Below are 17,066 nucleotides of genomic sequence, written 5' to 3'. Positions count from 1 at the left end.
GAGATGAGCCACGCATCGTTTGAGAAAAATCACACAACAAATGTTGTTTTGGAGAATGTGGGAGATGAGCCACGCATGTTTGGGAAAAAAATCACACCGCAAATGTTGTTTTGGATTATGTGAGAGGTGGGCCACACATCGTTTAAAAAAACATCACACAACAAATGTTGTTTTGGAGGGTGTAGTAGGGCATGTGTTGTTACAATGAGCGTCTCGGTTCACACATTGTTTGGCAAACAATGTCTGGGACTGTGCATTAAATATGAATCGGGATATTCTACTTTGTTTTATGCAAAAAGAAATCCAAAATCGAACTATAGTTGATTTTCAACGTAAACAATTTAACAATAGTTTACATTGTTATTGAACTGTTCTGACCTGCATATTTGATATTCAAGAAAAGTCAAGAAATTCTATAAAAGGTTATTTCTACTGTCGATTCGAATCGTTTCTTATCGATAAAATCTTATATTCTCTGGGCGGTTCAAATGTATTAGTTATATAGATTCAAATTTTTAACTTCAGTAGTTAGAATAAACATAACTGCTAGTGGTAAAAGTTACGTTGTGTAAAAGCATTAATGTAAGAGCAAAAATAATTGTTTATGTGACGTTTATACAGAAATAAAGAATGTAAGTAGCTTTTTGGTTATTGTTAGCTACTCAAATTTTTCCTCTTGGTCTTCTGCAGCTCTAGTGGAGAGTGGTTACCATAGCAACAACCCATATCATAACGCTGTTCATGCTGCTGACGTTACTCAAGCCTTGCATTGTTTTCTCCAGGAGGAAACTGTAGTACTTTGTACTTTAAAATTCTGCTTAGCTTAGCTAGTTTCCTTTGTGGTATGTATGCACTAATAACAAAACGACATGCTTGAGCAGGGTGACGCTGATAGATGTGATTAAAAGGTTTAAAGGCTTCTTGCTAGAACCAAACGGTATAACGGCTAGCATGCTGACAAGGTAGCATCTAATGACGCTCTTTAATGAAATCTAAAACTATTCCCTGAAAATGAATTTAAATTCAATCATGTCCGGATTAGGAAACACACGACCTCAGACAATCAATTCAGAAAATGTGTTCCTTAAATTCGACGAGTAGAACAAGGGGACAAGAAAAAAATCGTGAAACATGTCATGAAATTTATAGCACGTAAAGTTTATCAGTGGGCATCGAACCCCATTCTAGCACATATCTTTTTCAAAGTAGAATCATTTTACAAACAATTCAAGCATTATATAAAGAAAATTTAATCAATTCCAACGCCATGTTTAGGAATCATTTGTCGCATTTGTTTATTTTTTGTAATTCCGTAAAGTCACAAAAATGTTTCATAATAAACGTATAGCGATCATTATTATACAAGAAACTAACTTCACTGAAGTGCAAATAAAACTTTCATTAAAGAAACGTTAAAGTATTCTTCGCCACTAAAAATAACATCACTGTTATCAAAAGCCATAAAAATACTTTGTTTATATATTCAACAGATGGCAGCACTATATAAACCGGAACACTATACGATTATTCCAGTTACAAATCTTAATGAACCTATGCTGTGTTCATGTATTTCTCCCATGCAGAAATTTTTTTTGAAAATGTTAATAAGAAACATGTTTAAATCTCTGGTTTTGTTTGTTAGAACAATACATCTATTTTACCACGATATTTTCAGTCACAATTCCTATACTATTGAGGATTGTTTGTTTGTTTGTAATTAAGTACAAATCTACACAATGGGCTATCTGTGCTCTGCCCACCACGGGTATCGAAACCCGGATTCTAGCGTTGTAACTCCACAGACATACCGCTGTGCCACTGGGAGCATACTATTGAGGAAAAATTATACTTTACTCACAAAAAGAATGGCTAAATTAACTGCAATTAATCCAATACTATATTCCATTCATTATTTAAATTCTGCTTACGTCTGAAGTTCTAATACTGACGAAGAGTATTTTGTTTTTTCTTTTGCTGTTGGGTGTGGCTAAACTCAATCAGTTTTGAGCTGAGGTGTGCTTAAGAAATATTAAAAGAGGGACCTATTTTGATCCAATGAAATTTAAGAATATTTTCTAATTGTAATCTTAGGAAGGTAATTACATAATACAGGGAATATTGTTTAACTTCTTTTTGCAAAACGAGCTTGTAATACATTTTATGCAATCAACGTCGAATTGAAAACAAAAATAGCACTCTAGCAATGCTAATCGATCTCTTACAGTAAGTATGTATGTACAAAGATTTAATGCCACATAGACTCTTAAAGTAATACACTAAAAAACAAAACAAAGGCCACAACAAGGAAACGTAGCACACACGCTACTGTCATCTATTTAAATGATATTCGTTCCATTGAACTGGAACATGTACACGTAATGACATATTAAAGAGTTCAAAGCGATAAACTGATGAAAATGTTGCTAAAGATATTAACAACGACTCTTTTTACAAGTAAAAATCAAACATAAAAATAACGAAGAAAACAGAGGAAAGGATGCAAGATCGTTATTTTAAGTTTGTAAAATCATATTCTGGAAAATCTAATTAATTTAGTTTTAAGATACACACAACATGTAGAATAATTAATTTAGATTCTAGGTTGCAAAATAACTGAAAAAGTATTATTTTGGTATTTATAAAGTTCTTTAATTCGTAGTTTTAAGAACACGATCAAAAGTGGATTTAGTCAAAAAAGAAAATTTTCGATTTGTATCACCCTTAATTATACATTATGATCAGTAATCAAGGCTTTTCTGTATAACTTCAAATTGTTTCGTTAATTATAATACGTTTACGTTTCTTGTATATATATATATTCTATAACTTATTCATTATTTCATTACAACCTTGACGAGAACTTACAAGATCGCTCACGTTATGGATTTACAATGGTAAAATCTAGGGGTTCAATCCCCCACGATGGACACAAACAAACGGTCTGCAAACTACAAAATGTCTTTGAAAGAAATTTTGTTATCTCATGTAGTTTCAAATGTATCTTAACTAATAACTTTTTAATGTGTTTTCTTGCTGATATTATCTTTATCATCTACTACTATTGTTACCGAAACCTATAAAGTTATATGACACAAATTACACGACGTTTTTCTCCTCAATGGTAAGTCTGAAGTCTTATAATGCAAAAAATCGGGTTTCGATACCTGTAGTGGGCAGAGCACAGATAGCCCATTGTGTAGCTTTGTGCTTAACAAAAAAAAACAAAGAAAAATCACTGTAAATTAGTATAATTATAAGATGAAAAATCTTTAAGCTACAGATATGTAGCTATATAGAACATGAAAATATGGAATGATAAATTTAAATTGTTCACGTCAGACGGAATTACAGATGAAAGTATCCTGGGGTAACATTTTTATTGTGCTTAGTATTAGTTCAGGCTAAGGTAACAAAAGATAACCACTTTGTCTTATTCCATTGTGATTTGAGAATCCGAAATATGAATCCCTATTAGTGTAAACTTTGAGGATATGGAAAACTATAATTTTTTATAATTATGAAACAAAATTGGCATGTCTTCCAGACAACGTATGTAACATAATTATAACTAAGAAAATTTACTGTTATAACGTTTATTACTGTGACCAAGCATGTTCAGATTTTATATCGTTTCTAATATAAAACGAAAAACGTCTGAATAGATCATATACAGAATGAAGAAAAAGTTACTTACTGTACAGTTGATATTATTGGAACTAATTTAGTTGTTTGTTTCAGCATGAGACTGCGTAGTCACTTTTGCCTCACCATATATATATATATATAACATGAATCTTTTTTCTTCTCCTCCTCTTATTCCCAGCTTGGCATGTCCTGGTGATTAGGGCGTTCGACTCACAATATGAGGGTCGCGGGTTCGAATCCCCTTCATCGAACATGCTCGCCCTTTTAGTCGTGAGGGCGTTATAATGTGAGGTCAATCCAACTATTCGCTAGTAAAAGAGTATTCCGAGAGTTGTCGGTGGGTGGTATTGACTATCTGCCTTCCTTCCAGTCACTCACCGCTAAATTAGGGACTGCTAACGCAGATAACCCTCGTATAACTTTGGGCGAAATTCACTACAAACCCTACCCCTTAATACCTTCACGTGGGTCGGAACGTCTCGTGATCTTTCTCCATTTAGATGGAGCGTTCATCACAATGGCCCCCCAGTGGCACAGCGATATGTCTGCGGACTTACAACGCTAAAAACCGGGTTTCGATACCAGTGGTGGGCAGAGCACAGATAGCCCATTGTGTAGCTTTGTGCTTAATTACAAACAAACAAACAATCACTACACCGAGGTCTACATGACTACTGTTCTCCAATACAATACTTTCATCTTTTCCTCTGCTGCCCATTTCACCAAACTATCCTCTCCCATTCTTTACATGTACCTAAACCAACTCAATCTCAATTCCTGCACCTTCTCTCTGAAGCTACAAACGTTCACCTCCTGCCTAGTTTCTACACTTGGCTTGTGATCTCTCCAAGTCACACCTTTAATGCATCTCAACCACCTCGATTTTGCCTCTTCCAATCTTTTCAGGTAACACTCTTTCACTGACCAAGTCTCTGCGCCAAATAACAGTGCTGGCCAGTATATAACATGAATATACTCTTGTAAAAGTATATTCCTATTATACATATAAGAAAGATGTGTGTAAAGAATAGATAAGACTGGTGAGGCAAATATAGATTACAACATAACTAAGTACCAATAATTAGGAAAATCGACAAAATATAGTGAAGAGAATTTTGAGCACTGGGATGCTCCATACTCCACAAAATAACACTGAAAAATTGGATACCTCTTAATGTTGAAGTATGTTGGACTTTAGCTAAATCAGTTAGTGTGTTGGACTTTAGATACATCAAATAGTGAGTTGGACTTTAGCTGCATCAGTTAGTGTGTTGGACTTTAGATACATCAAATATTTTGTTGGACTTTAGCTGTATCAGTTAGTGTGTTGGACTCTAGATACATCAAATAGTGTGTTGGACTTTAGCTGCATCAGTTAGTGTGTTGGACTTCAGCTACATCAGCTAGTAGTTTAAACTTTGACTACACAAGTTAGCATGTTGGATTTTAACTGCATCAGTAAGTGTGTTGAACATTAACTACATCAATTAGTATTTTGAACTTTGACTACACAAGTTAGTACGTTAGACTTTAGCTGCATCAGCTAGTATGTTGGACTTTAACTGCATCAGCTAGTATGTTGGACTTTACCTGCATCAGCTAGTGTGTTAGACTTTACCTGCATCAGCTAGTGTGTTAGACTTTACCTGCATCAGCTAGTGTGTTAGACTTTCGCTGCATCAGCTAGTATGTTGGACTTTAACTGCATTAGTTAATGTGTTGGACTTTAGCTGCATCAGCTAGTGTGTTGGACTTTAGCTGCATCAGCTAGTGTGTTGGACTTTAATTGTGAGTTTGAAAGCCGAAAATATCTTAGTTTGTAGCACTTACCACAAGAATTTCAAAAACAAAACGTTAACGTAGTTATTTTCATAACCTAATGATTGGTTAGGCTTCCATGTAAATATATTGAGATAGATGTGCATCAATCGGTTAAGAATGTGTTGTGTAGTTTTTACATTGTTTGAATCAAAATAGGCCCTACAAACAGTTCCGCGGAATGTTTACTTTAAATGACAGTTCACAAGATCCTTTGGTGCTAACTACTTACGATTTCACTGCTGTAGAAAATCTCAGTCTTCTTTACATTGAGTTTAAAAAACTTCAGATATCTTAACTATCCATATTCAGTTCAGAATGTAGGTTTTGATATTCTTTAAACTGATTTCTTAATCCGAACCTTCCCTCCCCCTACCCCAGTGGCACAGCGTTATCTATGCGGACTTACAACGCTAGAAACCGGGTTTCGATATCCGTGGTGGGCAGAGCCTAGCTAGCCTTTTGTGTAGCTTTGTGGTTAACTCCAAACAAACCCGTCTCCTTCTAAATTAATAAGTTTTTGTTTTCATTCATAATAAAAGACGAAAGACAAACTCTCAGTTTAAGCTTATACAGGATAAAACATTTAATTTATTTCAGTATTGAAGTTGAAGATACACGTAATAAATGCATCAATCCAATAAGTTTCTTTTATACTTAAAGAAGTACATAATGACTTTATATGTTAATGCTTTCAAATCTTATCATTTATTACAGATTTCAAGGCATGTGACTCCCGTGGAAATTATGGCCTCTCTCATTGCCGCAGTTTGTCATGACCTTGATCATCCAGGTTTTACTCAACCTTTCTTAATCGCTACTTCCAACCATCTAGCTGTGTTGTATGAGGTTAGGATTCACATGTAGTCTTTTCATGTTATTTAGGGAGTTATCTAGCAACAGTTTCTTACGTAATGTTAACATTCCATCACAGCGCCACCAAATATCAATATATAAGATAAAATAATATATACATATGTACTTTTATCCTATATTCAGCTAATCACCTGGCTGTATTAAATAACACTAGGATTAGTAAATATACACTTGAGGCATTAGTTACTGAACTCCCCTTTGTACACACTTTCTTTGTTACTACTGAGCCACCTCGTGTCGATGTGTAATGTTACGGTGAACTTATACGTCAATGTTATTTTTCGTACTATCTAACGATATAGGCGCCAACTTTTCACTTTTCTCCGAATGTTAAACCTGAATCATAATTAGCAAATAGAGTTCTGAAAGATATCAATATACTGCCATATATAACATCCCAGTTAGCTTTACTTAGTCTAGAATACTATTCCCCAACATTTTTCCACTTAAGTTGTTCTTATTTAAAACTGAACATTTATGCTCAGACATATGTAAGAAAGCATTAAAAACAAACCTGAAAATATATTTCATTGCACATACTGGGGTATTTAACAATAAAAGTATTTACAGAATTATGAATATACAACTACTAACTCTATGTTGTCAGAATTATACCTTCATTTTATAAACAAAATAGATGCTTATTTTTACTAAATACATACAGTTCAGCGTAGCCTAAGGGCTAACATGTTCGAACTGTGAATCAGAAGGTTCAAGCTTCGCGTCCCCTTGTTGAAAAAACGCGCTCCGCACTTTTGGGTTACGGTTAAGTTAACATATAAAGTGACCTTCAAATCTGACTATTCGGTCAAACAAGAATAGCCCAAGAGCTTCTAGTGAATGCTATTAACCAAATACTTCCCCTCTTGTCTACCAGCTCATAATTAGTAACGGTTGAGCAGATAGTCTTTATGTAGTTTTGCGCGAAAAGTCTAATATAAACTGATTAACTCACTAGATCCGCAAGCCCACAGACATGACATGGACACATCTATATCAAAGAGTATAATATGAGGTTCGTGTTTGTATAACCTTTTAAATACTGTACTTCGGAGATGAAAATTGAACTGTAACTGGTCAATAAATCAAGGCCACTGACCTCTGAGTACCTCGAATTACTTACGTATCTAGCCTCGCTGAACAGCATAGTTTATTAGATGCAACACTAATCTCTTTGAACAGAAGCTATAATACTTGACTGAACAGCAGAGTTGATCAGAATTAACATTAATCTCTCTGAACAGAAGCTATAATACTTGACTGAACAGCAGAGTTGATCAGAATTAACATTAATCTTTCTGAACAGAAGCTATAACACGTGGCTGAGCAGCAGGGTTGATCAGAATTAACACTAATCTCTCTGAACAGAAGCTATAACACTTGGCTGAACAGAAGAGTTCATCAGAATCAACACTAATCTCTCAGAAAAGAAGCAATAACACTTGGCTGAACAACACTGTCCATCAGGGTTATTTGAAGTCAAGAAGATTGTAGGCACTGTCTTGTGTATTTCGTTTGAAGAAAGAAAAATTACACAAGAAATTTGAATAGTTATCAAAAGAAAGCAAGCAATGCTTTTAGTGGAGTGAAAATTGTCAAGTAAAACAAGTCCCCCGGTAGCTTAGTGGTAAGCGCGAATGCTTAAGACTCTCAAATTCAGCGCTCAATCCCTGCATTTGGCACACTACAGATTCTCTCTTATTTATCTTTGTACTTAATGAATGTGTTTCAACTTGGAATATTAGGTTATATATTTTCAGTAATGTTTTTAATATCTGTTAAAACATATTAACAGATTGAGTGACTCTTGACTAATTTGAGGTATTGGTTATTATAAATGCATCAATAAACAACGTTTCATAAATTAATGGTTAAAATATGACAACAGGTGACCCTTGACTAATTTGAGGTATAGGTATGGGTTATTATAGATGAACCAAGAAACGACGTTTTGTAAATTAATGGTTAGAATATGACAACAAGTGACCCTTGACTAGTTTGAGGTATAGGTATGGGTTATTATAGATGAACCAAGAAACGACGTTTTGTAAATTAATGGTTAGAATATGACAACAAGTGACCCTTGACTAATTTGAGGTATAGGTATGGGTTATTATAGATGAACCAAGAAACGACGTTTTGTAAATTAATGGTTAGAATAATCGTCTTTATGTTGCACACCTAGCCATAATCCATAAAGTTAGGTTTGACGAACGGCTCTTAATTTTACGCATTAAGTTACCTGAAGGAATGAGGTTAACATAATATCCAATATTATTCATCGAGTCATAAAATGCTAAGTTTGGTTAAATAATTTTCGTTTTATTTTACTCGTTAATCTACCTAACAATTCTACATAAGTCTAACTTTCATGAACTCATCAAGCCACCTAGTAGCATTTTATGAATTGGAATTAAACCAAGCCACCTAGTGCTATATTCTTAGAGTAAGGATTCATTACTTTGTGTTACCTGGAACCTGGCATGGTGGATGATTTTGACTAGCTCCTTTCTCTCTGGTATACCAATTAGGGATGGCTAGCCCTCGAGTAGCTTTGCGCGAAATTCAAAAACAAACGAACGAACAAACTTTGGTGTTACTCATATCGCTATCTATTGCCATAACATAAATTTGTGATTATCAATGTCAACATTCCTTCTTACTTAGTCGTCAAGTTACTTACCAGTATCGTATTAACTTATTGTATACTTATCAGTATAAGATGCTTGATAGCAGCGTATAAGATTAAGGTTAAAGTATACCATTTATGTTACTCACAGAGTCATCTAGTGACATTGAACAGTGTTAAAGTGCAATTAACTCCTTTAATCTATCTGTAATCTTACAGTTATCATTGCAGTTTTTCATTTTGACAGTATTTAGTGAGATGTTGCGGAATATTTATCACTTTTGGGAAGAGATGTAACAGCCCTTTCCGACGCAAAATATTCCTACACTCATATCGAGGGATGTAGAGTTTCGTAATGGCATTGGAAAACGAAAAAATATGGATAGGTTTGTGACATCAGGACCATTCAGAAAGAGTCGTATCTCAACTAAAAAAGCAAAGTGCGGCCTCTTGTAACAGTTGAGACTCTACAAACACAGAGATCCGTGGCAAAATCCGTCCACGAGGCCCAGGCAACAGTAGAAAACATAATCAAGAAGGATTTCCGTCTAGAAAAGCAATATAATTCGCGTACACACAAGCTGCTTCTTCGATATATTCTTTCAAGCTAGAGAAAGAAACAAATATTTATGCTATTTCGTAAAGACATGCCAGTCTATGGATTTATGTGCGCTCATGCTGTTGAAACAGGCCCTGAGAACCGTCGTTTTCGTAAACTAGATGGATTATGGAAAGCACGGAGGGAAGAGTGGCGTGTTGTTTTAAACATGACAGCCTTGCGACGAAGTTTTCGCAATCGAAACTACGATGCGGGGCTATTGTCAAGAAGCATGATCATTACATATAGCATGACCGGTCGTGGCAATATGGACTGTAATGACATGGTGAAACCCTAAAATCGTTTTACTGTAATGTGCCCAACCTCTGTATATATATGCGTGTATGTTTTCACGTTTAGTAAAATCATTCTGATACAGGATAATACTTACGCTTATGTTAGTGCTATTTGTCTTCATCATATTACTGATTTAATTACATATATGTACGAGAAATTAGCGCTAAGTTTCGTTTATCTTGAGAGCAGAGTTGAAACTTTAAATTACTTCCCATACTGAATAAAAATGTGTTGTTATTATTGGGAAATGCGTTGTTATTATTGGGAATTCAGATCCTAACCATTGTATGTATTATACAAGTAGAAATATGAACTGTTATTATGGTATATGGTTTTATTCTGTTCTAGATAAAATGGAAAATATGTTAAATATATATACATATAACACACGTGTGTTATATATATATATATATATACATATAACACACGTGTGTATATTTAAATTTAATATGGTACAGTAAACATTTCGTATTACAATAGAATTTCTCTGTTCTGGAAACCCACCACTGGAGGATGGCTATTTCATGCTTGAGAGAGTCAAGATTGTTGGATCACTTAGAGAGAGATGTCTGGTGAGGAAACGAATAACTTTTACTTTGATACTCCACTAATCAATAGCTTTTACTCCACTAATCATGATATATTACCCAGTTTTGTGTTAGATATTTTTTAAAGAATATAATACTTTATTTACCATCACTTAAGTGCCATTAAAGTTTTCTTATATATATATTGTGTGTGCTGTTAACTATACCCAAATACTTTTGTTTAAACAAAGTGAAGCAAAACTTAAGCCAAGTATGAATTAAATTAAACGTATTAATGACTAAGTACAAAGTGAATTGTATTTTGTTCTAACTAACGTTCCATAGCGGTATGTCTGCGGACTTACAACGCTAGAAACCGGGTTTCGATACCCGTGGTGGGCAGAGCACAGATAGCCCATTGTGCAGCTTTGTGCTTAATTACAAACAAACAAACCTAACTAACGGTCAGCGTGTATGATTAATGGTAATGATTTTTTGTGAACGGTGAGAGCGTTTTATGTGCCTCAACATCGCGTGTACGCGTTGGGTTTAGGTATTTATATATACCCAAATTATTAGGTAGTGAGGATTCTCCCGCTGAGTTGATTAGTCTTTCAAGATTAGGTTTTTGTAAGTGTCAGAAATTTCAGAATGTAAGATCTGGTTAAGAATTTCCTAATATCGCTTTGTGCTCTATACGTTTATCACGATTTGCATAAATGCTTGAAAATATCTAAGTTTGTCTTTTAAAATCGAGCTTGAAATACTTGAAAATTTTACCAGACCATTGGATCACCTTCCGAGTATAAACAATCTCCACCCACAATCTTCATGAAATCCATGAAATCCCGACATTCAAAGAAATCATAAACAGATGTCTGAAAAAAACATGTCGTTAACAATATTTCAGACTTTTGGCCAATATTGATGTGCAGGATATTTTTTTTTTCAAATTTAAGAGAGATCGGTGTTATGTGACACGACGTTCTTGAACTGTAAAACTTGAAATAAATGGAGCGTTTTAATGAAATAAAACTGACGCAGCATCTTTTTTTCACACTAATGTTTTAAAACTAACAATACTTGTTGCTATACATGAGGTTGAGAAAGAAAATTTCCTAATTACAACCAGTGTTAAATAGACACAGTATCTTAGGTTAAAAAGGTCCGCTTTAGAGGTAAAATAAGTCCCGGTAATCATGTTCTTCAATGTTGGAAAAATATTTTGTTAGTTAAGTTCACATATCCAATTAAAAATCACGAATGCAGTGATTCGAGTAAGAGGAGAGAATCTGGTGCTTCCAAACTTTGATAAGTTTAAGCTGTTTCCGTTCACGTTATTCGCGTGATTTAGTAAGTTTTATATATTTTTACCACTGATTAAATTAAGTATGTTTCAAAAGTGTTTAAAAAAACTCTTGGAGCAAAATTTGTCATCGTGAAACTAAAACTACAATCAAGTTCTGCAAAATATAAATTTCCTGGCGCAAAATTGTATCACTGAAACCTATAGTAATGAAACTTACTTGACTGACATCCTCATCCTAGTTTAGCAATCTAGCTAGCATAGAGTTTAAATATATGGGAAGTATAAAATTAAATTAGCATGCATCGTTTTTGGTACAATGAAGGATTTTAATACAGGGATTACGCATGTCAATAAACATAAATAATTTGACATTACATGTTTCGGGCAGATGAAAATGCACGTTTATCATTTGATGATAGTCAACATGTTTCTGTTTCTTGCCATAAAACTTGTATCAAAATCCTTCGTTGAACCAGCAAACGAATATAGGATTTACCTAGAGAATCCTGCAGTGCCCAAAGATTTACTGGACAAGTTTTAAATGTACAGCTTCAGTTCGTGTGCGAATCCTTATAAATATTTGTACCAGTACAAACTAATTATTTACTGACTTGATTTTCAAAAATATTGCTATGTTGCGACCATTATGTTTATAAATGCGTGTATCACATAATTATTTAAGAATTCAGACACGGCCATACTCAGTGGTCAAAGATCATTTTAAATTATTCTTTAACTGGAAAAGGTAAGAGATAAAACAAATAAAAACTGTTCAATCCATCCGACAAAATCGGATATTGTGAGCTACACCTGTTAAAAACTACTGATTTCAGTTAAGAAATCCACACACACACGTTCTATAAACAAATCTACATATCATGGCACATTTAAGGTGTATTTCTTCTCCTTGGAACTTGTCTTACGTCATTTTGGAGAAAAATTGCCGTCACATCTCCCTCCTACATCTGGAAGCTTTAAATAACTCGTATAATGTTGGGTGTTTCTGCAAATAAGGTGAAAAAACTTTGTGTTCTACTTCTCGTACAGGTCAAAGTGTTTTCTTCAGCATAACCTAGTGTACATTATATATTCTTTGTTTGTTTAAAGTTAAACACAAAGCTACACAAAGAGCTATTTGTGCTCTGCCCAACACGGGTATCGAAACCCGGTTTCTAGCGTTGTAAGTCCGAAGATATACCGCTGTGCCACTGGGGGGCCCATATTCTTGGTATAAACCGTAGCGGAATGATCCTCCATTGAATTCTTACAATGGCAGCGTCTCTTCCCTTTCGTCTAAAGATGACAGAAACACATATACTGTTGAAGTATTTTAGCAAGTCTAGTCCTTCACGAACAAGCGTCACCGTCCGGGAGAAAAGCTAACCCATTGATATTCGTGCAGAATCGCTTGAATACAGAATCGTTTTTATACAGGTTTGAAAGGCATGGCTCTTGGATTTTTCGCCATATGCTTTGCGTAAGATGCAAAAAGCACTCCTTTACTTCCACATGATCCCCCTAATGTCGACTTTACAGCATTGAGGTAAACCGGGCACTGTAATATGCTGTTGATTCAACTATCACTTAATTTAGATTTCAAGCGATGCAACCAACATAGTCAGTTATGACAAATCTCAGATTAAAGCCACTTAAAATTATTAAAAGGAAATTGCCAAACTAACCTGATCAAAAAATCAACACATTGTGACTTCAGAATAATAAGTAGCTGTTTGTAGTTTCAAGCAGTTTCAAGTTTATGAAATCTTACAGGACCTGTGTGCAAACATACACAGTTCCTTTCATACATGAATTAAGGTAAATTAATGAACTGTAACTTCAACAATAACGTCACTTAGTGAGTTCTGAATTAATGAACTATAACTTCAACAATAACGTCACTTAGTGAGTTCTGAATTACGACGATTTATTCCATTTTGTATAATTAGATGAGAAAAGAGAAATGGCTTGGATTGTTCATCAAAATGGTATTTCAAACATCTCCTCAACGGGTCATTAGGACTTTACAATACTATACAGTGTTTCCTTTTACAAGAATATCTATGTAATGATTAAGTCATAAGTTTTGGGAATGTCTGTAAATATCATAGAAAAATGTTTGAATTTCTTGTTCTTCTTTCTTCTGCTTTTTTTTTATTACACGATAACTAAAAAACCAAAACAATTGTGTCAACCAATTTCGCTGAGGTGACATAGTTTCAAACGGAGTATCCACTTTTATAAGTATTATTAACTAGTAGTAATTGATAAAATAACACAATTCAAGCGTAAACGATGTTATCATTATCCCTTGAAGTTAGCTTTTTCACAGAAATTTGGTGTTTTGTTAAAAAGCTTAAGTTCAAGGTGAAACAGGAAATACCAGTTAAATATATATAAACAATAAATATTACAGTGTAACCTCATTGTACTTAGAACTTGGTTATAAATACAACCTTCCTATATATATATTGAAACACTGCATTACAAAACAACAACAAGCAAACAAGTAAAGAAAAAAGACTTTTCAAAAAAGGAAGTAAATGTAGGGATGGTTAATATAAATTCTCCAAAAACAATGCAAACAAGATAGTCGGGATGGCATTTGCATAATCCCTACATAATAGCACAGACAAGAATTAACATATAACAATATATATGTTACTACATTCTACTACACTGTTTGCCTATTTTATTATGTAGGGATGATACAAATTCCATCCCTACTATCTTGTTTGCATTGTTTTCGAAGAACTGATATTAGCCATCCCTACATTTACTTCCTTTTTTGAAAAGTTGTTTTCTTTACTTGTTTACAGTATTTACATTTGGTATAAATCTTGATAATCATTTGAGCACTTGTAACAAGATTTTAGCAGCAACTCCAAGATTAAAGCCCCACAGTGGCACAGCGGTATGTCTGCGGACTTACAACGTTAGAATCTGGGTTTCGATACCCGTGGTGGGCAGAGCACAGATGGCCCGTTGTGTAGCTTTGTGCTTAATTACAAACAAACAAACAAACAAATCCAAGAAGAAAAATAAAAGCACATTAGTATTCATACAATTCTATTCAAAATAATATTTCTGGCCTTTATTGAAATTAGGTCTATAATTATTATATCATTTTTATGACTCGCTAAAGTTTTGCATATTCAAAAATCATCTGATTTTTAAAAAAATAATTTCTCAACAAGAATGAAGTGACAATTCACCTTCCCATGTAGTTGAGTACTGGAGAGACATCTTCCCATGTAGTTTAGTACTGGAGAGACACTTTCCCATGTAGTTTAGTACTGGAGAGACAGTTTGATACCGTGTATAAAATTACAAAAAGGTATTTCTATAACATTATAAAACAATAGCACACAACAGTATCGCGACCACCAAACTTTAACACTTAGTAGTTATTTTACTGAAATATGTAAATCACGTAAATTATCACGTTTTTGTAGACATTTTGATGCGCAATTTGAAAACATTTTCTGCCGATAAAACTCACTTCACCTGATTGTCATTTCTAGATACTATTATTGCAGTGAGTTGTTTCATTGAATTTTCGTTTAGATAGTGGTTATGATCAGAAAACGGTGGTCGTATTCTGTCTTCTGTCGACCACGGTCAGTGTTAATGAATGTCTGATTGTAAGAAGGATCTTATCGAATGCCGGATAGTAGGAAAGGATAATTTTTTCCCGCTTCTCTATCTTATTCGTGTAGAGGTTTGTGTTTACAAATACCTTTCAATGAATAACTTACAATCGAGACGTCGATTATCTCCATCGCAAGAGGCTAACAACAAAGTGACAAATATCTCCAACACTCCTCTAAATTTTCAATCTTGCGCTTCCCCCGCGATCCTAACAATACAACGAAATTATCCCTAAGCTCTTGGAAAATACAGATACCGAATGCCCATAACTCTCATTCCGTACTACAATTTCCATTTGAAACTTAGTATCTAGTAACTTAGTTTACGGGCCTACAAAGATAAAATCTAGGGTTCGATTCCCCGTGATAGACAAAGCATAGATATCTCATTATATATCTTTGCGCTAAAAACAACAACAATAACTTGAAACTTAACAAGCTACAAAGATGATAAGGAAGCACAAACAGAATTACAAAACATAAAACTAACTTCAAGTGGGCTTAATAGGGTCCTAAAATAATTCAGACAAAATGGTTGCATGAAAAAAAATATTATTTATAAATTCGATTAAAATTCATCGCTTGTAAATGAGAAGTGATGAAATTGTTTGGTTTGTAGTTAAGCACAAAGCTACACAAAGGGCTGTCTGTGCTCTGCCCACCACGGGTATCGAAACCCAGTTTCTAGCGGTATACGCCCGCAGACATACCGCTGTGCCACTGGGGGGCAGAAGAGTTGAAATACAATTAAAAGTTATTTAATTAATTGCATTTCAACAACATAAGTAGAAGGTTTGTAGGTTGATTCTCGATCATGTTATATTATTTTCTCAATGGATATATTTACCTAAAAGTGTTTAAAGTAATAATTTAAAACAGGCACGGGCATGATTTTTTGAAGGCTTAAACGATTGCAATTTTCCAGGAGGCGAAAACTCAAATTAGCTTTTAATATTCCTTGTAATACCCTGTTGGGTCCCACTCCCGATGGCTCGGTGGTAAATCTGAGGGCTTATAATGCTAAAAAAAAAAGAAAAAATAGGGCTCCGATATCCGAGATAGAAAGAGGACAAATAGCCCGTTGTGTAGTTTTACGCATAACAACAAACATACCTTGTGGGGAAGTTATCCACGTCTTGTTCCCAAAAAGCTGCTTGTCATTGTAGTCGCTAATAAACCGGATAGTAAAACTATTCGTATGCAGTATTTATCGATGTACTGCCGACTAGGTTTATTATACAGAAAATACTGCGTAATTGTAACGTACAAGTCTCCGAAGCTAAGTTCCTCTAATGATTTGCAAATTATTTTCACATCACTTATTATTATTTCTTATATTTCGTTAAAGTTAAATTTTTATAAAATCAGATTTCCGCAGTATGACTGAAATGCGTGTAGATATAGCAGTTAACTTACTTGTTCAGTGGATAAAATCAGTGGATCAATACTCAAGTCTCGTTGTCTTAAATGTAGAGCAATATAAATTGCACCCCTCTGCCTATGTACCTGAAAACATAAACTAAATCCTATTATTAGAAGACAATATATTCCTAGAAGAATACCCCATACGTCGTTTGTAACTTAAAGTTAAGTTTTCTCTCCCATAAATAGTTTGCAGAAAATAAATAGAAATGTCAGAAAATTTTATAAATAATTTTATTTCGAGTGACGCTTCGTCCCTTATCTCAATATTTTTTGTTACAATTTCATCGTTTTTTCG

At 34.3% G+C, this 17,066-nt stretch overlaps 1 protein-coding gene across 2 annotated transcripts in view; it reads left to right on the top strand.

Annotated features, from left to right (window-relative positions):
* The window catches only part of LOC106461422, a 124,861-nt gene that overhangs the window by 92,602 nt on the left and 15,193 nt on the right, over positions 1-17,066 (top strand). For both annotated transcript variants that reach the window (XM_022388381.1, XM_022388382.1), the window contains exons 6-8: positions 691-791; positions 6,181-6,312; positions 10,344-10,435. In XM_022388381.1, coding sequence (XP_022244089.1) covers positions 691-791; positions 6,181-6,312; positions 10,344-10,435 — 325 coding nt within the window. The remainder of the gene's footprint in view (positions 1-690; positions 792-6,180; positions 6,313-10,343; positions 10,436-17,066) is intronic.

This window comes from Limulus polyphemus, unplaced genomic scaffold, assembly GCF_000517525.1.
Source record: "Limulus polyphemus unplaced genomic scaffold, Limulus_polyphemus-2.1.2 Scaffold954, whole genome shotgun sequence".
NCBI classification, from domain to species: domain Eukaryota; kingdom Metazoa; phylum Arthropoda; class Merostomata; order Xiphosura; family Limulidae; genus Limulus; species Limulus polyphemus.
This window is presented reverse-complemented; position numbering and strand designations above follow the sequence as displayed.